Source organism: Entelurus aequoreus, linkage group LG13 (genome assembly GCF_033978785.1).
Source record: "Entelurus aequoreus isolate RoL-2023_Sb linkage group LG13, RoL_Eaeq_v1.1, whole genome shotgun sequence".
Classification (NCBI taxonomy): Eukaryota; Metazoa; Chordata; class Actinopteri; order Syngnathiformes; family Syngnathidae; genus Entelurus; species Entelurus aequoreus.
The window spans coordinates 31,463,615-31,488,919 of NC_084743.1; the positions used below are offsets into that span (position 1 = coordinate 31,463,615).

At 40.1% G+C, this 25,305-nt stretch overlaps 1 protein-coding gene across 4 annotated transcripts in view; it reads left to right on the forward strand.

Moving 5' to 3' along the window:
- pms1 (PMS1 homolog 1, mismatch repair system component) overlaps nt 1-25,305 on the forward strand; it is a 72,521-nt gene that overhangs the window by 41,087 nt on the left and 6,129 nt on the right. The window contains exons 12-13 of one of the 4 annotated variants that reach the window (XR_009828285.1): nt 72-161; nt 22,358-22,558. Coding sequence is in view for 3 of the 4 variants with exons in the window: in XM_062067713.1 (XP_061923697.1) it covers nt 72-161; nt 802-918 (207 nt within the window). In the remaining variant the exon portion in view is untranslated. Of the gene's footprint in view, nt 1-71; nt 2,959-22,357; nt 22,682-25,305 lie in introns of those variants that run through there. The other 3 variants (XM_062067715.1, XM_062067713.1, XM_062067714.1) reach the window with 3 other exon arrangements.

The window sequence follows — 25,305 nt, forward strand, 5'->3', positions numbered from 1 at the left end:
ATAAGTTTAAATCTTATCCGGTTTTTTTTTACTATTGAACTAATTCACTGAACTGTGACTTGTCTGTACAGAGTGAAGCTGTTCGACTTGCCCGACAGATGCCTTCACATTTATCAAGGGAGGATGTGGAGGACATCCTTCGACGGATGGAACAGCAACCTGGGGAGGACAACCACATCTGTTTCCACGGAAGGCCATTTCTACAACTCCTGTGTGAAATCCCTCATACTGACCAGGAGACTAAGTCTCTGCTAAAACCTTTGGGATTATAAAACTGATGACACCACAATACAACTAGTTTGAATAGCTGTAATTTTAACATAACACACCTTTTAAAACAGTTTTCGTACACCCCACTTTACCTATGTTTCGGTTTTCAATGAAGATTTTAGCCAAACGGTTTACCCGGTTTTCGTAAGCCGTCTCGGTTACCATACAGCTAAACATTTGTGGTAACAAATTGGTCCATTTGCCCGTGAATCAAGTGCCCAAACAAAGAAGACTGTAAAATAATTATTAGAAAAGAAAAAAAGGTTGTAAGTGCCAGCATTTTGAGGAAGTAAATGACAAACTTTTAAAAAAGAAAGAACTAACAGAGTGCAAAGGTAATGTCTGTGTGGCTCTACCCTCTTCTCTCTCCACTCATCACTGTCTTTGCCGACAAGAGTTTTCAATAATGGTAAAAGTGATGTTCAAGGGGACCTAAGATCATTTTAATTTACATTAAAACACTTGCTTGTGTTCTAGATAATATGTTTTGGCTATGCTTTGGTGTAAATTTCGCATACATTTTGCTCCACAGTCACATTTATAACCTACTTCTACAAGATTGAGATTAACATCGTTTGTGGAGGATTTCTACCCGCCATCTTCTCAAAAAGTATCCTAATTTATCTTTTGATAATGCACACTGTTTGAATAAATAACTTAAAAGGAAACCTGCACTTTTGTGTTTTTGACTATGTTTTACAATCCGTATGTGAGACAAGAACATATATGTTTTTTCAATGCATTGTAACTCGTAAATAAACGCTGGCAAAAGTCTGCTAACAATGGAGGTTATGGGATTCGCTGCATTCCGCCTATAAAGCACTCTAAAAACATCCAAAAACCTCCATCAACGTTTTGTATTCATGCTTTAAGCATATATGTTATGTAGTATCAGGTACATTATAAATAACATTTAATTGTGGCGTATTATGGTCATTTTAAGCGTTTGGCAACGTATTAATTTCACAGACTCATCACAATATTTGCTATTCCTTTCTACAACAGTAACTATTATGCATGGCAGACTTCATGACATCCAATGAGAGAAATTATGATCCAGAACCTTATATTTTTTAGTCAGAATATACGAAGTATGAGCTACACGTTTTATGAGCTAAGCGATGAGCAGATCCAACAAGTAGCACTATTGCTAAACAATACATACAAACTACAAACATAATAAAAAATCAAGAATTAACTTTTACCAACTCAGAGGCGATACAGCAGCTCACCAGCTTAGTATGTCAATAGCTGCATAGGCTAGTTACCTCTCCGTGATCAAGGCGCCGGTAAAAGTATTTCCTTGGCATCAGTGCTGCTTATAATAATAATATTGCTAAAACATGGTTAATATTTAGGTCACAAGATGTAAATAGAGTATTGTTAGTGGTTTTTGGATGTTTTTTATAGGACTGTACTCCCATTAGCTGCATTATTAGACGAATTAGACTGCATTAAAAAAAACACATATGGTCTTGTCTCACATAGGGATTGTGAATGATAGGCAAAATTCTAAAAAAAAAAACCTGTAGTATGCCTTTAAGACAAACATCACTGCTATTTTTTTCCAGACACTGTCAAAAATAAAGTTCATTAACATAATATAGAATATTCCAGTCACAACATTTGGTATACCTGCCTACTCTCAGATTGATACAGAGTTGCATAAAAATGCTGATTGAGCTGTACTTATATCACTGCATGTCGGTGTTGTTATGCACATGCCAAGATTAGATGAAAATTATACGTTATCCTACCTTCTCCTGTGTTTCCTCAAACCAAGGCCATAATATCGCCTGCTTTTTCCGTTTGAGTTTAGCGGCTAATCCATTTTCACAATGGCCCAACTTGACAAAACAAAAATGTAATTAAGACACATTAAAACACGTACCTATTTATTTTATAGACATCAAAGAGGATGAATTGGATTTACATAATTTCCTATAGGAAAAATTGCTTTGATTTTTGTGTTATTTGGTATTTCTCTGACGTTTTAAAACGTATTACTAACAAATTATACAAGTAAAACTGTATTTAGTTTTTTCTTTATATTTGTAGACTTTGAAACAGTGATAATAATTGAGAAATAAACGGTTACAGTATTAATAAGCTTGTACAGGTTTTTTTTCCCGTTTTGCTTCTAATCACAATGTTATTTACAGACTTCCACCTTTAATTTCAGAGCTATGTCTTCTTTTGAATTTTGCATAATGCCATTTTATGCAAAGAAGAGTAATAGTAAAATGTGACGAATAAAAATAATGTAACCATAGTTTTTATACTGTACATGGATGAAAATATTTTCCTGTCAAAAATGACTGCATAAAGATCAACAGAGCTCACCAAATTCAGACTTTCCTCCTTTCCAATGCCACAGCCACAGTACATTCTGCATTTTGTGCATGGAGCTGCATTCACTTTTGTCATCACTAAGAAAAAATATCTTATAGGTAAGATAAGATCAGGCCAACCACTTGTCTATTTAATATGTATTTTTTTTTCCTTCATAAGTTTTTGGTACGTTTAGTGGATTTAACACGATCAGGATTTTAGGAGCTTATCACCCGGTTGTGCAATTTTATGTTCTTATTTTATATTGTGTATTTCATTTTTGTCAACTTCATGTAATCGATCATTTAGACATGACCAACAATATTTGATACATTTCGAATTAAAATCCTCATTCTCTGTGGGCTGTACCTGTTTGTTAGAATTAATTAAAACTTGGATGACTGGAAATTAATATCCTTTTTATTTAATTGCTCATTACAAAAACACAAATCAGTGGCTATTTCAACAAAGTCTGTTCATTAAAGTTAAAGTTAAAGTTAAAGTACAAATGTTTGTCACACACTAGGTGTGGTGAAATTTGTCCTCTGCATTTGACCCATCCCCTTGTTCATCCCCTGAACGGTGAGGGGAGCAGTGAGCAGCAGTGGTGGCCGCACCCGGGAATCATTTTTGGTGATTTAACCCCCAATTCCAACCCTTGATGCTGAGTGCCAAGCAGGGAGGTAATGGGTCCTATTTTTATAGTCTTTGGTATGACTCGGCCGGGGTTTGAACTCCCGACCTACCGATCTCAGGGCGGACCACAAGGCCACTGAGCAGGTTGGAGTGTCTATATTTCAAAGGACAGTGAAGGCACTTAAGCTTTGACTTGGTGTAAGAGTAACGTGTGATGGACAGAAAATTGGTTTGTTGCACATTTAGAGGTGATAATTAGACTGTCGGACTTTGTTTTTGTTGTAGATTACAGCCAACAGGAAGGTGTTATGGTTTTTCAAGAAATCTTCTAGCAGTGTCACATTTCTGTTAGGCCGCTACAGTATGAACATAGCATGCATCCACTGTTTTAAACTACCCATTTGTCTCCACTTTGTACACCATTTACCTCAGGTATACCGTAACAATAACATTAAAGCATACTTAAACTAATCGTACTGTGCCTTGGCCCACTTCACACCTAAAGTCAGACTTCTTTGACCAGTCTAAATACACTGATCCACCTCCAGATGTTGCATGCTTCCCCTCCTCTGGAAAGACTGGAATATGTAATCCAGAGCCCGTCCCGATTCCGTGCACGTGCATGCAACATAGCCGATACATTTAGAATAGAATACATAAGGCTGTCTTGGGTTGACTGAGACAAAAATGGGTTTTTGAATAATATCAATGCATGGAAAACAAATTGTTTAATCATTTGTTTTTAGTGCAAATTTACAACATCTAATAAAATATTAATTAATAAAAATTTAAATAGAAATAACACAACACTATGACAGTAAACTTTATTCCACTCATTTTAGTTTTTGGCACAATCCTGGCAGCCTTTGCATCAATATGCAGGGTTATATTGTGTTCATGTGGTGACAGAATAGAAAAGGGCAGGGAATAAGTTTGCTGCAAAACTTCATCTAAAGTGTGCCCTGTCATTTTATTTTTTGACGATTCTCTAATGTCTGCAGCTGGCCAAATTGAGAGTTATCGAAGACCAAGGTAAAGCCGCAAAGTGCAAAAAAGAAAACGACCGTCCCATCGATCGGCTCAATATTGATCGGCCCACCAGGAAAACTCAGTATTCCTCCTCGGCTGTCTTTGTCTAAGGAGTTTCATTGTTGAGTCTGATTCGTTAGACATTTTGTCTACTCATCTGACTGTTTTTTTGCTTGTATAGCTAGCATGTAGCTACATGTATTATTGCAAGAGCACAGCTCAATTGCAACTTTTTTTCCACCTCAAAAACTCTACGGCAAAACACTCAGGAAATTAAATAAACATAGCAGAGATTGGATAGCTTAGTGAGGTCTGCAAATCAGCCGCGGAGGAGTTAGCTTCGGCGCAGAAAAGACGATCAAACTTGCCTGTCTAGAGCAGGGGTGTCAAACTTGTTTTCTTTGAGCCACATAATAGTTACGGCTGCCCTTTGTGGGCCGCTTGTAACTGTGAATATATATTAAAGATTAAAAAGCAGATATCAAAGTATTTATTTTTATTTTACCAAACAAAATGTTTAGAATATATGCAGAGGCGGTATTGACTAGATTTACGCAATGGGCGAACCATCCCATGGCATTTTGAAATCACAAACTAGATGATATTCTAACTTATATTTGTCAGTAAACTACAAATGGCTGACGGGGTGGAAACATAGTCGTAGTGGCCCTGGTCTAGTGTAGGGCTTCGTCACATGAATAAGATCGCCCACAAAACGGCGCATAAAGAGACACTTAGAAAGTGGCTTGAAGATGGTCTGTTAAACTATGTAAAAGTTTAACCAAAGCACCACTATTGCATGTTACATAGACCACAAGGAAGTGTTTTGAATAAAAAATTATGACCCTTCTAAAAGACATAATTGCATGCAGCACATGCAAATTTTCTGCTAAAATTGATCCAATTAAGCAGGAAGGATCAATTGACATACGTTATTTCCAAGCATTCGCAAATCACTCAAAACAATATAGTGGGCCAGATCTGGCCCCCGGAACTTGAGTCTGACATCTGTGATCTAGAGGAAGTAAACTTAACAAGGTTTACGTAGGTGAACTTGTGGAAAGATTATGGTAAATGGTAAATGGGTTGTACTTGTATAGCGCTTTTCTACCTTTTTAAGGAACTCAAAGAGCTTGGACACTATTTCCACATTCACCACACACATTCACACACTGATGGCGGGAGCTGCCATGCAAAGCACAAACCAGGACCCATCAGGAGCAAGGGTGAAGTGTCTTGCTCAAGGACACAACGGATGTGACTAGGATGGTAGAAGGTGGGGATTGAACCAGTAACCCTCAGATTGCTGGCACGACCACTCTCCCAACTTCGCCACGCCGTCCACCTCACCTTTGCCACAGGGGAGCGGTGAGAGAGCCTTCCTTCCCAAGCAAACTAAACTACACGCCGGCGTCGCATACCTGGTCCAATGTCTGACAAGCCTCACCAGGGCCCAAACCCGCCAGAGGCGCGCAGTGGCATGGCGTGCTACGTAATAGACGGGTCTCATAGCTGACGGCATGTACCTTATCTCTGATATTCCTCCAAACAGACCCGTGGAATCCGTGGTACTCCATTTGCCTCACTCCCACGCAAGAAGGAGGGGGGTTCAATGTACGATGTTTTGACTGTCAGGTTGATATTCGAAACAAACTCTTCCGAATCTAATAGTCTACTCTTATAAGACAACCAAAATGATAAATGACACAATTTATAATAAAAACAAATTAGACTCAAAATGATCCAAAAGTCAAACCCATAGCACTCTACAGTATATCACTGTTGACTACTTTGTGTGCGTAACAACAACATGACATGTCATTTAATTAAAGCAATCACACTGCATTAGACAAAGTCAATAATCAGAATGACTGATGATGGGACAAGAAAACTATTGTATTGTAACAGTTAAATTAAATCATTGTTGTCACTTCAATGATGTCAGAGTGTTGGTACAGCACTGACGTCATTAGTGGGCAACAATGTTGTTGTTGTGGTGGGAACCCCAAGGAAAATAAAGCAGGAAGTACACTCGCTCCAAACGAGAATCAGTTCTGTGTTTTTTGTCATTTAAAAGAGTATTTCCTAAACGCCCTTCAGCTTAGACGCTACATTGGTGGCAGCAGTGTCCTGAGTGTGTACCTGGCATTTTAAGTGTTTTCCCTCTTTGGACAACTACCGGACTTTGTAGTCGGCTCTGCTAGCCAGCTGGCTGTGCTCGTGAGCGACATGTTGGACCGAAAACATGAGTATTTTGACGACATAAACAAGGATTATTTTGGGAGTGCTGCTGCGTGGACTGGTGGCCTGAGTGTTGTAAAAGTCGAGCTGCCAGCGGCATTTCGCAGAGACAGCGAGAAGCACTTTGTACGTGAGCGAAGCCGCTGTCTGCGCACAGGCCAGAGGCTGAAATTATGCCGCTGCTTTGGCGGGTCAGCTTTTTTATTTTCAGACAGTTTGTCAACGGATGTCCACAGTGATAATGGGCGCATGTTGGAGAAGATGGAGGCTTTTATACAAAGGCAGTTTCTCCTGTATTTTCAAACGTGCACCCACCAGCCCGGCGAAAGTTTGGATGTATATGCAGCCGACGTCTCTAGGCTTGTGGCAGAGGCTTTTCCGTAATATGACAAAACAGTTAGAGATCATGAGACTTTTAGGCGCTTTCTAGCTGGCCTTGACACAGCTCTCCAATCTCAGTGTCATAAGCAGGGGGCTGCAGATGTGGAGGAAGCATTAATCATTGCAGGCTGTTGTGAATGTGCCAGACAGGCTCTCAGGGCCAGCACACCTGTAATGCCCTATTCCATCTCGCATCCGCAGGTGGTGGCACCCCCAAATTCGCAGTCGCAGAATATAATATAATGCAAATATATAATATAATGCAAATGTTACAGAAAAGCTTGTGTATGCCTTGGAACGGCTCCTTACAAAAATGGACACCATGGCTGGTTTCTTACCGCATCGGTCAGACTACGAGGGCCCGACGGGGGACTCCTATGCGCAGGAACAGTATCCGAGACAGGGAGGGAGGTTTATTTCGCCCTCCTGACGTTTACCATCCCCATCCCTGCTGGGACAGAGGCTGGGAAATGCCCAATAGCTGGTATCAAGAACCAGATTCCGGTGCTGTCGCCACAGGGTGACAGCGAGGACACCACAGATGCAGCGCCAGACCTTACAATGGTCTCGTTTGGTGAGTCCAAGTCCACAGCCTATGTGAAAGGGCTTGTCGATATTATTGACGTGACTGTAATAGTTGACTCTGGCTCGACAGTTTCATTGATTCCTGAGGAATTGAGAATGTCCATCCCAGCTTTGCGTAAACCTATGTGAAATAAACACAAAATGGATGCTCGGGCAGTAATGAACAAGTATTGGACCCTGGGCACTTTGGTCCTTTTCAGAAAGTTGGGTAGCGATGCCCATGAACTGCATATGCATGTTGTGCGGGGGGCTACACAAGCTGGGTTTTGATTTTATGCAGCAAACTCATGCAATTGTGGATGTGGGCCAGTGGCTCATTACCATTGTGGATAATAGCATTACTTTGCTAGAGGCGACAGATTTTATTTCAAATGTGACATCTCACTGCATATTGACGTTACTGTTCCACCATTCAGTTAGATGATTGTCCCTGTCCAGGTAGAGGCCGCGCCCATATCTGGGTTATTTAAAACCCGGGGTACGTGACAACATGGGTTTAGTGATAGCACGCTTAGTGGCCCAGCCTCACTGTATCACTACTCAACCCGACCGATCGAGAATTGAAATTGTTGTGTGTGATATACAAATCCCGTTTCCATATGAGTTGGGAAATTGTGTTAGATGCAAATATAAACGGAATACAATGATTTGCAAATCCTTTTCAACCCATATTCAATTGAATGCACTACAAAGACAAGATATTTATAAACTTTTTTTTTTTTTGCAAATAATAATTAACTTAGAATTTCATGGCTGCAACACGTGCCAAAGTAGTTGGGAAAGGGCATGTTCACCACTGTGTTACATGGCCTTTCCTTTTAACAACACTCAGTAAACGTTTGGGAACTGAGGAGACACATTTTTTAAGCTTCTCAGGTGGAATTTCCCATTCTTGCTTGATGTACAGCTTAAGTTGTTCAACAGTCCGGGGGTCTCCGTTGTGGTATTTTAGGCTTCATAATGCGCCACACATTTTCAATGGGAGACAGGTCTGGACTACAGGCAGGCCAGTCTAGTACCCACACTCTTTTACTATGAAGCCACGTTGATGTAACACGTGGCTTGACATTGTCTTGCTGAAATAAGCAGGGGCGTCCATGGTAACGTTGCTTGGATGGCAACATATGTTGCTCCAAAACCTGTATGTACCTTTCAGCATTAATGGCGCCTTCACAGAAGTGTACGTTACCCATGTCTTGGGCACTAATACACCCCCATACCATCACAGATGCTGGCTTTTACACTTTGCGCCTATAACAATCCGGATGGTTCTTTTCCTCTTTGGTCCGGAGGACACGACGTCCACAGTTTCCAAAAACAATTTGAAATGTGGACTCGTCAGACCACAGAACACTTTTCCACTTTGTATCAATCCATATTAGATGAGCTCAGGCCCAGCGAAGCCGACGGCGTTTCTGGGTGTTGTTGATAAACGGTTTTCGCCTTGTATAGGAGTCTGGACCCCCTCTCCAGGGGCCCAGGCTTATACTGATTTTATTTTATTTTTTTCTCACTCCCCCCTTCTGGTTCTGTTGAGGAAGACTCCCCCACGCAGAAAGTTCTCATTCCTGGGCTGTCACTGGTTGGTAGGTCATCAAAACCCCCTGTTTATTTGGAGGATTATGTGCAGGGGTGACAGTTTTTTGTTTGATAGTTTTGTGCATGTTTTTGTATTTTCCTATACAATCTGCATTATAACTGCACTGTTTTTTTTTGCAACAACAAAATAATTGTATGTTTTGAGCGTGACGTGGCTATTTGCGTCACATGCTATATAGAGAGTTTACAGATGTATATTTGGTATTGTATTTTGTTTTCTCTATAATTTTGCCTTGATATATGTTGAAATGTGGACATTTATTTCACTATGAGGGGACGCATGTAACAGTTAAACCGAATGACTGTTGTCCCTTCGTTGGCATCAGTGTTGGCGCAGCACTGACATCATCAGCAGGCGACAGTGTTGTTGTGGCGGGAACGCCAAGAAAAATTAAGAAGGAAGCACACTCGCTCCAAACGACAAATAGTTGTCTTTTTTGTCATTTAAAAGAGAATTTTCTAAAAGCCCTACAGCTCAAACTCTACAGTATGAATGCTCAGTGAGTGGAGGCCAGTAGAGGAAGGGGGAAGTTCACTCTAATATGCACAGTTTTGAGTTCAGCCATAACTACAACAACAACAAAAACCTATGAAATGTGAACAAAAAATGTGTATGCATCATCATCAGCAAATCGCAAAAGACATAGCCAAAAATAAGTGGACAATACTAACAAAAGAATCAGAAGCCCAAGGGTATACGTGAGAGATGTTCCAGCCCAATAAGTCTTATCCTTCAATTAGTGCCAGCTATCAGTCACCGTACTGTAGTATGGGCAGATACTTGGTTACAATCCCAGGCTGCATAAATGCGTGCACTGTAATTTCAACCTCTCAGTTGAAAGTGACACTTCATTTAGACATGCAGGCTAATAATTCTATTTAGTTTGGCTTGCCGTCTCCCGTGGGAAACCAACTAAAATGACAAATTTGAGTAGACTGTAATGAGTGTACAACTAAAAGGAATATTATTTTTTTTTGTTATCCATGAGGCAGTATAAGGCATTTTTTGCTTCACTTTCTTTAAAAAAAATAGTTTAAAACTGTAGCATATTTTACACTGCACGATCTTTACTCTATAACAATGTGCATTTTAGATCAAAATTTGAATTCAATTTCTGGCCATTTTGCAGTGCCAAAAGTTGGTTCTGTTAGGTAGTACTTTTTAAGTGCTAGAAAGCTTTAGGCGGGGTTTGCACCGCTCAACATATCTGATTGGAAGATTTTTTTTGTTTTTGTATATGCCAGCCAAGTTGATTATTAGACATGGAAAAACACAAGATAGTGCGAACCAGCGCCCTACCTAGTTCTACTACGTGGGATTAAACAATGCATCACACCATTATGTCATGTTCTGTTTGATGTGTTATTAGACTGTCTTCAGTCACATTTACAAACATACGTTTTTAAAATGTTTTAAAGCGCTCCAGACATGAAATAACACCGATATAGTCAGCTTTACACTTGTTTCACCCAATATAGTAGCCTTGAGTGAGTTTTTCTTGCCAGTAACCAGAAGAGCCTCCAAGTGGCCCTCGTGGAGGCTTCCAGCATAGCCACTACGAAGAAGTACATCGTCACAATCTATGTAATTCCTCACAGTTGAACTGGGCACTGATGTGCTAAAACAACGGGCATAGGTTGTCCTGCTGAAAGTTGGCCAACTCGATTGTCGTGGCGAAGATAATATTAAAATAAAATGTTTTTTTTTGTTTGTGTTTTTTAACTTGGGACTTCGGGCTGTAGTTTGGGGACCCCTGAACTATGCCATTAGCTGTGTTATTAAAATTGAGCTGCACAAGTCCTGCAGCGCTGTTGTATTTTGTCATCGCTCACATCAAATGTTCACCAATGTGGAGATGTGTTCCTGGCACGAGGAGTCGAAGCAAAGTACATCAACAGTTTTAGTCTCCACTTAAAGGGGCCCTATAATGAAAAACTAACTTTTCTTACCTATTGCTACCCGTTTTTGTGTATTTGGGATCTGCATAAGCCCCAATTAAAAAAAAAAAAAAAAAAATCAAACCGTGGAGGCATTGCGGAGATATTTACAAAATAATCTTGCCTTCTTTCATACTTCCTCCAAATGGTCCATTTGGAATTTGCTCCTTTTGTGACGTTGTTGCCATATGTGACGTTAGCGGATTATCCATACATGGTAGAAATTTACCCAAACATCCTTGCGTGAGTCAGCCATTTTTAATTTATGTAGGACAGTTGTACCACAACATTACCACGATGAAACCTAATAAAGGAAAATGCTCTTTTGATGGTTTGCTTTAACCAGCACAAGTCACTTCACAAACTTTTAGCCTCATCTGAAGTCAAAATTGCCTTACTTTTAACTTTTATGATTTGTGGCAATGTGCCTTCAACTGTGAATAAGTCGCTGAGTGTGCAAAGAGCAGTCCTGCTTCAAACACAAACCTTCACAAAAAGATGGGTTTTCGAAAAGTTACTTTTAATGCGGGGCTTAGTGCCTACTATTTATTGCAATGGAGGAGACAACAAAACTGTAAGTAATAGCAGTTGGTTAGAACTGTGTGAATGATACATTAGCAATGTTAGTTCAACTTGCTGTGTAGCTAGCTTAGCCTTTCAATGTACCACAATAATGTCACCGTCCTACAGCAAAATAATGAATGACTTTCCTAAAAAACTACTTTTATTGGATTAATTCCCTTCTCTGTTTCCAATGGACCAGTTAGTATTATAAGTCGTTATTACGTTCGCGATGTAACTCATAGCGTAGCTTACTGTATAGCCGGCTTGAGCCTCTACTGTTTCCAAAGTTTCAAAGCAACAGTGCATTAAAGGCCTACTGAAACCCACTACTACCGACCACGCAGTCTGATAGTTTATATATCAATGATGAAATCTTAACATTGCAACACATGCCAATACGGCCGGGTTAACTTATAAAGTGCAATTTTAAATTTCCCGGGAAACTTCCAGTTGAAAACATCTAGGTATGATGACGTTTGCGCGTGACGTCAATGGTTGAAGCGGAAGTATTCGGACACATTGTATCCCAATACAAACAGATCTGTTTTCATCGCAAAATTCCACAGTATTCTGGACATCTGTGTTGGTGAATCTTTTGCAATTTGTTTAATGAACAATGGAGACTGCAAAGAAGAAAGCTGTAGGTGGGATCGGTGTATTAGCGGCTGGCTGCAGCAACACAACCAGGAGGACTTTGAGTTGGATAGCATACGCGCTATCCGACGCTAGCCGCCGACCGCATCGATGATCGGGGGAAGTCCTTCGTCGCGCCGTCGATCGCTGGAACGCAGGTGAGCACGGGTGTTGATGAGCAGATGAGGGCTGGCGTAGGTGGATAGCGAATGTTTTTAGCATAGCTCTGTCGAGGTCCCGTAGCTAAGTTAGCTTCAATGGCATCGTTAGCAACAGTATTGCTAGGCTTCGTCCGGCGGTACAGCATTAACCGTGTGGTTACAGGTCCAGAGTTTGGTAGTATTGTTGATCTTCTGTCTATCCTTCCAGTCAGGGGCTTATTTATTTTGTTTCTATCTGCATTTAAGCACAATGCTATCACGTTAGCTCCGTAGCTAAAGTGCTTCACCGATGTATTGTCGTGGAGATTAGAGTCACTGTGAATGTCCATTTCGCGTTCTCGAGTCTCATTTTCAAGAGGATATAGTATCCGAGGTGGTTTAAAATACAAATCCGTGATCCACAATAGAAAAAGGAGAAAGTGTGGAATCCAATGAGCCCTTTTACCTAAGTTACGGTCAGAGCGAAAAAAGATACGTCCTGCACTGCACTCTAGTCCTTCACTCTCACGTTCCTCATCCATGAATCTTTCATCCTCGCTCAAATTAATGGGGTAATCGTCGCTTTCTCGGTCCGAATCGCTCTCGCTGCTGGTGTAAACAATGGGGAAATGTGAGGAGCCTTTCAACCTGCGACGTCACGCTACTTCCGGTACAGGCAAGGCTTTTTTTATCAGCGACCAAAAGTTGCAAACTTTATCGTCGATGTTCTCTACTAAATCCTTTCAGCAAAAATATGGCAATATCGCGAAATGATCAAGTATGACACATAGAATGGATCTGCTATCCCCGTTTAAATAAAAACAATTCTTTTTAGTAGGCCTTTAAAGGTTAGTACTATTAGTGGACCAGCAGCACACACAATCCTGTGTGCTTCACGGACTGTATCCCCTGCAGACTGCATGGATATTGTAGAAACCAGAATATTAATAACAGAAGGAAACAACCCTTTTGTGTGAATGAGTGAGAATGAGGGGTGGAGGGAGGGTTTTTGGGTTAGTGCACTAACTGTAAGTGTATCTTGTGTTTTTTATGTTGATTTAATAATAATAATTTTAAAAAAACAGGCTTTCCTAAATAAACAATACTTGTCAGTACTGAAAACCCCCCACTTTCTTTGTACCTTGCTGTACATTGTATGGTCACAAGGATTTTTGCTCATCACCCTCTCTCTCATAAGGACACTCCAAAGGGAAAAAGTGCAATCTGATTGCGTACCTTATAATAATATTATAGTTAGGCCAGTGAAAGGTCAAACCTCACTCTGGGTCTTGTTTTACGTGAGAGCAGCCTCCCACATATGGCGCTAGTATCGATGCAGGGTAGATTTTAGGCAAAGTGCCCCATGGCCTTAGCTCGCCTACCTCCCCTCCGCTTTCCATTACTTGCTCCAGCATGAAGTCTTGTGTGAAACTTGTCACGCTTGTAAACACGCTTCTCAGTTTCTTGTGTCACGAAATGTATGCAGCAGCAGAATTTGCTCCGTACTTGCTACCCTTATCACCCGAGGGGCATTTCGGAGTAATTGGGGAGGATTAACTATTTAAAAGGTCAGCTGAGTGCCTTTGGCCAGCTGTCTTTTACATCACCGGTTGCATTTTTTTTAATAGTTTACCAGGCTTTGCGATTATAATAATGATTGCAAGCTGCAAAATATCTGACCTTGGATATAAGGTTTGTTTCAGAGACAGTATCTTAAAGAAGCTAATCAGTTCTCCTGTTACTGCCCTAATTTACAGAGCGCCTCATGCTCCCCGTGTCGCATTGAGCACCCAGTGAAACTGTAGACCTCTTTCGCCACCTAAAAGTAATCAGACACTTTAACAGAGTCATCAAATCTAAAATAAATATATGTGAACTATATTTAACCCCTTCTACCACCATTTTTTGGATTGCTGCAATTAGCAATACTGCGAAGAGTGTCTTGCTTATGTGCAGGCAAATGTTTAGAAATGTGACACAGTAGAATGCACCATTATGACATAACATTAAATAACACTGCATCTTACTAGGAAAGATTAATTTTGTATCAATCATTATTTAGGCCAGCCCTTATAGTACATAGGGATGGGTACCTTTCACATTTGAACTGATACAGTGCCAATTCCCGGTACCTGGGACTTGATACCGGTCCTCAAAGACCCCAATTTTTGGTACTTTTGTGTGCATTCATGTGTCAATAAATGTAAATGTGTTTAATAATAAAATATATTATTTCATTTCACAACGAGCTGTTAAATGAATCATTTGTAGCTATTAATTTCAGTTTGTCTGAGGTGTGTTGCCGTAGTCTTTGTTGAGCCCTACAAAGTGTTTATACTGTAAGTGTTGTACTTATCACACACCAGCTATTTGATTGTTACATGCATCAGTTGTATTTCTAATGACCAAATTTAGAGGTGTAAAATAGCAAATGTTAATTAGTAACATGTACGATACATGGCACTGAGCTAGCACAGTTTGAAAAGTGAAGGCTCATGATGCGTTCCAGTTTCGAGGTCGGAAACCGAGATGGCCACATCAACAAAAGCTATTCATACGCTTACGTTATCTAAATACAAACTGCTTATAGACAAATATCCTCTCTTCCTGCAATTTTTTTTAAAATACAGTCTTATTCCACAATGGAATGAATACATTTTTGCATTTTTGTCCTCAAAATTCTACAGACAATACCACATAATGACAATGTGAAAAGTTTTTTTTTTTTTTTTTTTTTTAAATTTATAAAAAGAAATCACAAGTACAGCAATTACAGCCTCGAGAAGCTGATGTTGGATAAAAACCAACACTTCCCATCGAACCTGATGGAGCTTGAGAGGTGCTGCAAAGAGGAATGAGCAAATCTGCCCAAATATAGGTATGCCAAGCTTGTGGCATCGTATTCAAAAATATTGAGGCTGTAATTGTTGGCAAAGGTGCATCAACAAAAGTATAGCGCAAAGGCTGTGAATAATTATGTACATGTATTTTTTTATTTTTGATGAATTAGCAAAAAAAAATTTAATACCTTTTCACATTTTCATTATGAGGTATTGTCTGTAGAATTTTGAGGACAAAAATATTCTGTTTTATTTTGGAAATAAGCTGTAACATAACAAAATGTGGAAAAACTGAATGCGCTGTGAATACTTTCCAGATGCAGTGTATATGGCTGATTTAGTGTGACAAAATCTAGTCAGAAGTGCTAATAAGGGATATTACAAAAGCTTCTATTATTGAACCCATTTTGTACATTACAACTGTACATTTTGTGTCCTTACCTTACTCTGATGACTTGCACTAAATGGAATCTGTCAGGGATGCATAGTCCAGACAGTAGCTGCTGACAGCCAACCTCAAGCAAACTTCCAAATGCTCATCAGTCATGGTGGAACGGTATTTGAAACTAATGATCTTCGTGTGGGGGAAAAACTGACTCGCACATATAGGTGGAAGAAACTATTGCTGTAAGGTATGGAGAACATTTCCTCAGGTTAGGGTACTTTTCCTTTGTGAGGAAGTTCCAGAACTGTCCATGAGTCCTGAACTTGATCTGAATGTCAGCCTGTAATATCAAAACATCATCCTTTACTCCACATGAGTTCAGGTGAAACAGTGTTGCAATGTTTGATGCGAGTGAATCAACCTCAGCATCTTATTGAAAAGGGTAGCACATGAATGTTGCAACTACACTATGTTGCCAAAAGTATTTGGCCACCTGCCTTTACTCACATATGAACTTGAAGTGCCATCCCATGGAATTGTCCAAAATGTTTTGGTATCCTGGAGCATTCAAAGTTCCTATCACTGGAACTCGGGGGGCCAAGCCCAACTCCTGAAAAATAACCCCACACCATAATTCCTCCTCCACCAAATGTAACACTCGGCACAATGCAGTCCCAAAGGTAGAGTTCTCCTGGCAACCTCCAAACCCAGACTCGTCCATCAGATTGCCAGATGGAAAAGCGTGATTCATCACTCCAGAGAAGGCGTCTCCACTGCTCTAGAGTCCAGTGGCGACATGCTTTACACCACTGCAACCCACGCTTTGCATTGGACTTGGTGATGTATGGCTTAGATGCAGCTGCTCGGCCATGGAAACTCATTCCATGAAGCTCTCTGCGTACTGTAAGTGAGCTAATTGGAAGGTCAAATGAAGTTTGGAGCTCTGTAGCAACTGACTGTGCAGAAAGTCTTTGCACTATGCGCTTCAGCATCCGCTGACCCCTCTCTGTCAGTTTACGTGGCCTACCACTTGGTGGCTGAGTTGCTGTTGTTCCCAAACTTCACTTTTTCTATAATAAAGTTGACTTTGGAATATTTAGGAGCGAGGAAATTTCACGACTGGATTTATTGCACAGGTGGCATCCTATGACAGTTCCACGCTGGAAATCACTGAGAGCGGCCCATTCTTTCACAAATGTTTGTAGAAACAGTCTCCATGCCTGATTTTATACACCGGGCCAAGTGATTAGTGCACCTGATTATCATTATTTGGATGGGTGGCCAAATACTTTTGGCAATATAGTGTAGCTCCAGTAAAACAAAGTCCTGAAAGCATTTGTCAATCTGTGACAGAACTTGTCAATCTGCTCTGTGTAGCGTGCAGTGCCAACCTTGGCGTCTTCAGCTCTGACGCCAGATTCTGGAAAACTGCCAAGTCATGGCACTGCAGCTTTACGGACAGATTTTGCATTTTTTGTTTAGAAACATTGACTGAGTCGATCATGTTGATCACTGTTTTTTGCAGCTCTACGTTGAGGTCATTTAACATGTTAGTCAGGTCCGTAAAAATAAGTCCAGCAGCCACTCTTTGTCATTTAGTTGGTTTTATTACACATGTTTAGCTCCACATAGAAACTCCCTAATCTCCAGACAGAGCTCTCTAAATCTTTACAGGAGTTTCCCTCAACTAAGCAGTGTCTAGTTGCAGTCGGACTCCTCCAGATGTGCATGGATTAAAAGAGCTGTGGCACGAATAGAACAGGCGATCTTCTTTGCCACATCCATTATATTTTTCATGGTGAGCATTTTGCGTATAACGTTTGTTTGTATATTTTGCGATGGTAATTGAGGATGTCCGGGAAAGCAACATTCTCCCTGCACTTGGCAATAAATTAATCTGGGCAGCCAACCATTGTGAGTGCACCGTCCATTGGGATGGACACCAATTTGCACACTGAGCTGGATTTTCTCAATAAAGTTTTTAAAAGACTGAAAAATGTCCTCTCCTGAGCAGTAATGTTAAGAGCTATTTTACACCAATGTCATTAAAGCCGAATAAAAATGCACAACAGGGCTGTGTCACTCACTCTTGTAGAATTTCAGTGTGAAATATTTGTTACGACGTGGTCGCATTTTACTGCGTGGAGTCGCTTTCCCGGGATGCAGACGGAATCTCCAGAGGCAAGGTGCAGGTGAGACAATGATTTCTTTTTATAAATCATACAGGATACAAAACAAGCGTGCCTATAGCACGGAAAGCTAATGGAATAGCTAACAAGAAAAGCTTAGCTCAGGAATCAAGAAGTAACACGTGTAACTGTTGCATAGAGCAAATAAAACAGCCAGACTGAGTGTGGCGAAAAACGGGAATAACTAGCTCTCTGATTAGAGCCCAGGAGCAGGTGAGCGTCCCGAACACTAATCAGAGGCAGGTGAAACTAATCAGCACCCATGGTAACAAAAACACAAACCCAGAGGTGCTGAAAGAGAACTAAGGTAGTCAAAAACTAAACAAAATATGATCCGGGTAAGGGATCATAACAACATTCACATTTCTCAATATTCCAAAGTTGCTGGGTTGTATCTTTGGCCATGGCTTCACTGCACCGTGTAACTGTATTTCTTGATAGGTGGCGTGCTTTAATTGAAAGTTGTTTTGATTTGTTTTTAAAGTCTCGGTACGACGTGTCAGCTGCTTCAAAAAATGCCTTTTTTTTTTACCATTTCTCCGTTATGGAAGGACTTCTTGTGCTTAATTACTAAGTGACTCAAAGATGCTTCCTTGGCTCCTTTTGCTTTTGTAGTCAGCTGTGTAAAAAGAGACTGTTGTCAGGACAACTGGGATTTTAGTTCCTTTACCTTTCACTTTTCAGCCCACTTTTTGAAGGGAAGTCGGTGTCAAAGCTTTTGTGAACAGTCCGAAAATGGCGCTCCACATTTCCCCTGTTCGAAGTTGCAATTGTGGACTTGCCAAACGCATTTGGAGTAGGATATCATACAAAGAAAGTTCTCCTATTACATGGAAGTTTTTTTATTTTATTTTTTTGGCCTGCACCCCCACTCATTTTCTTTTTCTTTTTTTTAAACTTATATTTAAAGGCGAAGAGGGCAACTCGGTAGCTTCATAGGTAGGGAGCGTGCGTAATGATCCATGTGTCAAAAAAGTCGATGTCAGACTGGCTGCTGTATATGTCAATCAATAGATAATAGCAATTTATTATTATTATTATTTTTTTACTTTCAAGGCATATACAACTTCCAAAAGTACAATCACATATCAAATGTTCCTCCCCCCAAACAAGGTACACACAGAAAAAAAAATGGACACATTTTTTTTAATGCTTCGCGATGGACTCCCACCCCTACCAGGATCGACTAGTAGATCGCAATCGACGTGACCTAAAAGCAGAATACACCTGTTTGCCTGCCACATACCAAGCCCGGTGTAGAGTCTGCAGCCAACAAAGGTATGGAAATATGCCACAGTTGGTATTTATGTGAATTGGTACCCGGAATTTGGTCGGTACCGATAAAAGTACCAAGTTCCGTGCCCATCACGATTATTAGTTCATGACTTTAAATATTTTGATTCAAATTCTGTTCTGTATTTTGTTCTATTGTATTGTCTTGTTCTGTATTTTTAAATAAACTGTTCTTCAAAAATAGTAGGAATCTCTGTGAATAGTTAATAATGGCGGATTGGCGACACTGAATTGGCACCAGTGTGTAAATGTGAGTGTGAATGGTTGTCTGTTGATCTGTGTTGGCCCTGCGATGAGGTGTACCGTATTTTCTGGACTATAAGACGCACTTAAAATCCTTTTTTTTCCCTCAAAACTCGACAGTGCGCCTTATAACCCTAATGTAAGGAATATTTTTGGTTGAGCCTGCCCATCTTGAATAAATGTTATTTGGTACATGGTGTAATGATAAGTGTGACCGGTAGATGGCAGTCAAACATAAGAGAGAAGTGTACGCTGCACCGTTTGATGTGCTTCAACATACGGGTATTATTATGGTGTGTGTGTATAAGGTAAGACATATTCTCTGGCGTTTTGTCTCGCAATATTATGCAAAAGCAACTTTTCGTACCTTCTAGTACTTGCTGATCTGTATTTGGGATCTGCATAAATCCTGAAAAATTGCGCACCTCCACCTTTGTAGTCCGTGTCGACACCGTAGTCGATAAGCTTCTTCTTTTTCTCTATCTTCTTGTTATGAGACATTCATCCTGCGCTGTTGCCATTTCTAATATAAAGTAGTGTACAGTTCTTACTTACTTCTGTCAGTGAACTCGCCATGAAAGCGCTAAAACATACCGGTGTAGTGAGTATACATTATTCACCCAAGGAACTTTAGTTATTAGAGGTTTTTCATGGGACACATTTCAGGAGATGCTGCTCCGTTATTGATTTAAGTAAAGTCTGAATGTCATTAAAACAGTTAGCTCCATATTTTGACACTTCTTCCACTCCCGTCCTTGCACGCTACACCGCTACATCAAATATGACGGGGAGAAGACGCTGCCGAAGGTGAGCAACGTAAATAAGACCGCCCACAAAACGCTGCATCCGGACGCGACTGTCAGAAAACGGCTTGAATATGGTCTGTAAAACATAATCTATGCAACATTTTGACCAAAGAACCACCATTACATGTTATGTAGACCACAAGGAAAAGTTTTCAATTTAGAAAAAAATAAAATAATGTGACCCCTTTAATGCGCCCTATAATCCGGTTCACCTTATATATGAAAAAAGATCAAGAATACACCATTCATCGGCAGTGCGCTTTATAATCCGGTGTGCCCTATATAGTCCGGAAAATACACACTGCAGGGGGTCCGTTCATGAATGAGTATATCCGATAGGATATACCGTGTTCAATGGAGAAGTCTGATCTACAAAATTTGCAGGCAGCATACCCCTTCCCTTCGAGCTGTCCTGGATGAACTGAAATTATTTTTTCCAATCATTTTGGAACTTGCAAGCGTACTTCTTCTTCTTACGTGTCGTCGCCATGTCTCTTCTTCGTTCTTCTGCTTCGTCTCTGTTATGTTTTTGGACATTACTACTTGCCGTAGTTTTGAAGCAATGCATGATGGGAATCCGATGTTGTGTGTCAGTGTATTAACGTGCCGGCTGGATTAAACACACGCTGAGAAATAGCTACGTGCCTGCCTACTTTATGGGTTATAGATAAACCTATGGATAACGGAGACATATATAATAGTCTCCTTTTCAGGTGAGAGGACGCTAAAGGCAGTGCCTTTAAGGCACGCCCCCAATATTGTTGTCCGGGTGGAAATCGGGAGAAATTCGGGAGAATGGTTGCCCCGGGAGATTTTCGGGAAGGGCACTGAAATTCGTGAGTCTCCCGGGAAAATATGGAGGGTTGGTAAGTATGGCCATAAGTCCTGAACATTTGAAATCAAACCACGGAGGCGTGGCAGAGGTACTTATAAAACAATTTTGCTGTAGCTGCTGACGGAAGCAACATGAATATTTGATATATAATTTCATATTTGGTATGAATATCCATCCATCCATCCATTTTCTACTGTAGTCCCTTTTGGGGTCGCGGGGGATGCTGGAGCCTATCCCAGCTGCATTCGGGTGGAAGGCGGGGTATACCCTGGACAAGTCGCCACCTCATCACAGGAAAATGCATAAATATAAGTTCATATTGTGCACAGAATGTGATTAATTGGGTTAATTCATGCAAGTTTATGTTAACTTTATATTTTGTTAAAAACCCATGTAAATTGAGAGGGGAACATATTTTTTTTCCCGGTTTGATCACGTTGTTGGGGGGACAATTAATATGTGGCGCGTTAAGGAAGCAGCATGAGACGACAAGTGTTTGATGTGGAAGACGTTAATGGAGTCTCAGATTGAAAATACACGTTATTCCCTTGGAGTTTATGAGGCCAATGAGGTATGATTATTTCTGGTATGTATGTGAAATCAATATGTTTTTTTTTTGGATGTCAGACTAATTGTGAGTTCTGTTTGCTTATTTTATTACTTCTGCATTATTTTTGGCATCGTTGGTAACGTGAAGAAGGCTGGAATAAATGTCTGTGAGCAAAAACGGACGACTTGAGCCTTGATTAAGACCCTCGGAGGGAGTAACACTTGCCTTTTTCCAAACTTGCTTTAAAAGAGTTGTTTGGAAATTAGAGACTTTAGTGACGTATGTTGCCTTTGTTACATCAGCGTATATCTCCATATATGGCAGAAGTTTACCCGAAAAGCTTAGTCCAAAGTTGTAATCAAGAAGTTCTTTATTTTTCTCTATCTTCTTCTTGTGGTGCAGACTGGCTCATACATGCACATGCATGCTAAAATCTTCCACTGTTGCCATTTCTAACAAAAAGTAGAGCACAGTCCTGTGACTCGACTCAGTGAACAACCACAACTCTTGTTGACTACTTAACTTGTTAGCTTACTTTGTTGTGAGCAAACTGGCAATTGAAGGGAGATGTAGAGTGGTATCGGAACAGGAACTAAATATGGTATTATAACGGTCTTTTTTTGCAAATGTTGATTGCAGTTGAATGCATTTACATATGTAGGTGGTTGTACGCTTTCTAAAGGAGTCGTATATGCACAGGTAAACATGCTTTTAATGCATTAATTTTGGATATCAGATTATTCACACTTTTGAATTTGGAATTTTTTTGCTTAATTACAGGTTATTACTGGCTAGCCTAATTTAAATTAACATAAAAAAGACCCACATTTTTGGACACCAATGCAATTGTATTGTCAAAATGTCTTACAGGAATGCACAGACAGTCACCACACGATTCTTGACAGAATCGGGTCAGGGTCCAGTGGCATGGAGTCCAAGACGACTGGGGACCGTTTTCTGCTGCAGCCTTCTTCCGCCATCGCAGCCGTTGTGGTAGTTCTTAAATCTACCGTCTTCTGCCTGCTCCGCCGTTGAGGTCTTCACCGTATCCCTGGCTAGGGGCCAGTCAGGTACTAGTCTGTACACCACCCACGTCTGCCACCACGCATTGTATGGGCTCAGCAACACTGCTGCACGGTAGATACAGTATGTGGTACAAGATGTATATATTACTTGCTCCAACTATATATTTTTTCCCTTTCTTTTTTCAACTCATCCTTGTTCCAAAATACTGATGCTTTGTGTGAGTATATAAAGACCACAGCTTTATAAGTCAACTAATCAAACCGCGGCGTTCTTTAACTTGAACACACACATTCCTACCTTTGCCACGCTAAACCTGTTCAATCCCAGGAATAGTGTCACTCTTTTGAGAGCCTCTCCATTTTAACCACCACTGATTGATCAAACAAAAAACGGCGCAATACAGTCCACCTTATGTTATTTTACAGCCTTATTGTCATGCTATTGGGTTGAGTTTTTTCTTGCCCTGATGTGGGATCTGAGCTGAGGATGTCGTTGTGGCTTGTGCAGCCCTTTGAGACACTCGTGATTTAGGGCTATATAAGTAAACTTTGAATGATTGATTGATTGATATTGCAAAATGGAATAAATGTTCGCAAAATTCTACACACAATACACCATAATGACAATGTGAAAAGTTTTTTTTTTTTTAGAATTTTTTGAAACTGTATTAAGAATAAAAAACAAAGAAATCACATGTTCATAGGTATTCTCTATTCTTTGCCATGAAGCTCAAAAGTGAGCTCAGGGGCATCCTGTTTCAACGAATCATCCCTTGAGATGTTTCTGCAGCTTAATTGGAGTCCACTTGTGGTAAAATCAGTTGGTTGGACATGATTTGGAAAGGCGCACACCTATATATATATTACCTGTATATAAGTTCTCACACTTGACAGTGCATGGCAGACAGGGCCGGTACGAGGCAGGCATATACAGTATGAGGGGGCAGTCAGAAAGGTGAAGAGGGCATCATGTGTACACGCTGCTCCATCATGCTCCAGTAATATTGTTCTGTATTAATACAGTCGTCATACAATTTGATTGTTAACTACAGTAAAGGTCTGATTTACTAAGATCCAAATACCACGCACTAAACAGAGTGTGCAATCTATAAAATAGCGTGTACTATTAGTGGGCATGTTGCGTGTGATTTACTAAAACTGTGTGTACAATTGAAAAGTGGTGCAGACCACCTTATTTAAATGAGGATTTTGCCCGTACTATACGGGGCATCACCACAGAGACACTCTATCATTGACTGCACATTTATGTTATCATGCTGCTACCTATGGCGTTTTGCTATGTTTTCAAACATCCAGGAGGCATTTACCACTTCTTATGGGCATTTAACATGCAGTCGTGCAGTGCATCTACATTGACACCATTTTTTTCCCTCTTCTTTTTTTTTTTACCGCTGAACGTGCTTGGGAGAGAGGCACTTACTCCCCTCAATATGCAAAAATGCATACTTCAAGAAGTTTTTTTTTCATATAAAGAATATTTTAATGATATATATTCTATGTCAAAAAATTAATGTCATAGCAAAAAACACTAAAGGACACCAAAACTAACTGCACTTTTTTGGGGGAATGTTGCCTATTGTTCGCAATCAAAATGAGAGACAATGGATGTATTTTTTTTAAAATGCATTTTAAATATTAAATAAATGTGATCAAAAGTCCACTTACAATGAAGACTATGGGAGACGCTCAATTTTGCCTATAAAGACCTTAAAAAACATCCAAACACCTCCATTAAGGTTTTATATATATTGTAAGTATATATGTAATGTAGTAACGGGCACATTTATAAGAACATTTAATATTTACGTATTTTGATGATTTTAAGCATTCGCGGCGCATTAATTTAAATAACGCATCACGACCGTTTGCTTTTTTTGCTTTTTCGCTTTTTTCAGCTCAATGTGGCTAAAATACTCTGATAAACAAAAAAACGTTGTCTATATAAGACATGCACCTGGGGATAGGTTGATTGGCAACACTAAATTGTCCCTAGTGTGTGAATGTGAGTTTGAATGTTGTCTGTCTATCTGTGTTGGCCCTGCGATGAGGTGGCGACTTGTCCAGGGTGTACCCCGCCTTCCGCCTGATTGTAGCTGAGATAGGCTCCAGCGACCCCCCGCTACCCCAAAAGGGACAAGCGGTAGAAAATGGATGGATGGATATATTGGATAGTTCACTGGGTTCCTTGGATCAGCCCCGCCGGGGTCGGCTTCAGCTCTGGTATTGCGCCGAGATAATGATCAAACTTAACTAGCAGAAGCAGGAGTGCCCTAAGTTTTTGCCTCCAAGGGTCATAGTGAAAATGGACCTAACAGCTATTTTAAAGAGGAATTGCACATTTTTGGGAATTTCGCCTATTGTTCACAATCATTATGAGGGGCAAGACGACGGATGTATTTTTTTAAAATGCATTGTAACTCATAAATAAAAGTCCGCTTATAACAGAGACAATGGGAGGTTCTCTATTCCGCCAATAAATCCCTTAAAAAAAAAAATCCTAAATCCTAATAACAGCAGACATTGTACAGTGAGGGACATTTTATTATGTTTGTTGGCTCTCATAATGTCTGCAGTATGTAGCAATCAGTGATGTTGTTGGAAAAAAAAAAGCTAACGTTGTGATGTGTTTTTTTAAATGAATGCGCCGCCGAATGCTTAAAATGATCAAAATACGTAAATATTAACTGTTATTATAAATGTGCCTGTTACTACATTACATATACACTTACAGTGTCTATATAATAAATATAATATAATATACTGTAATAGTT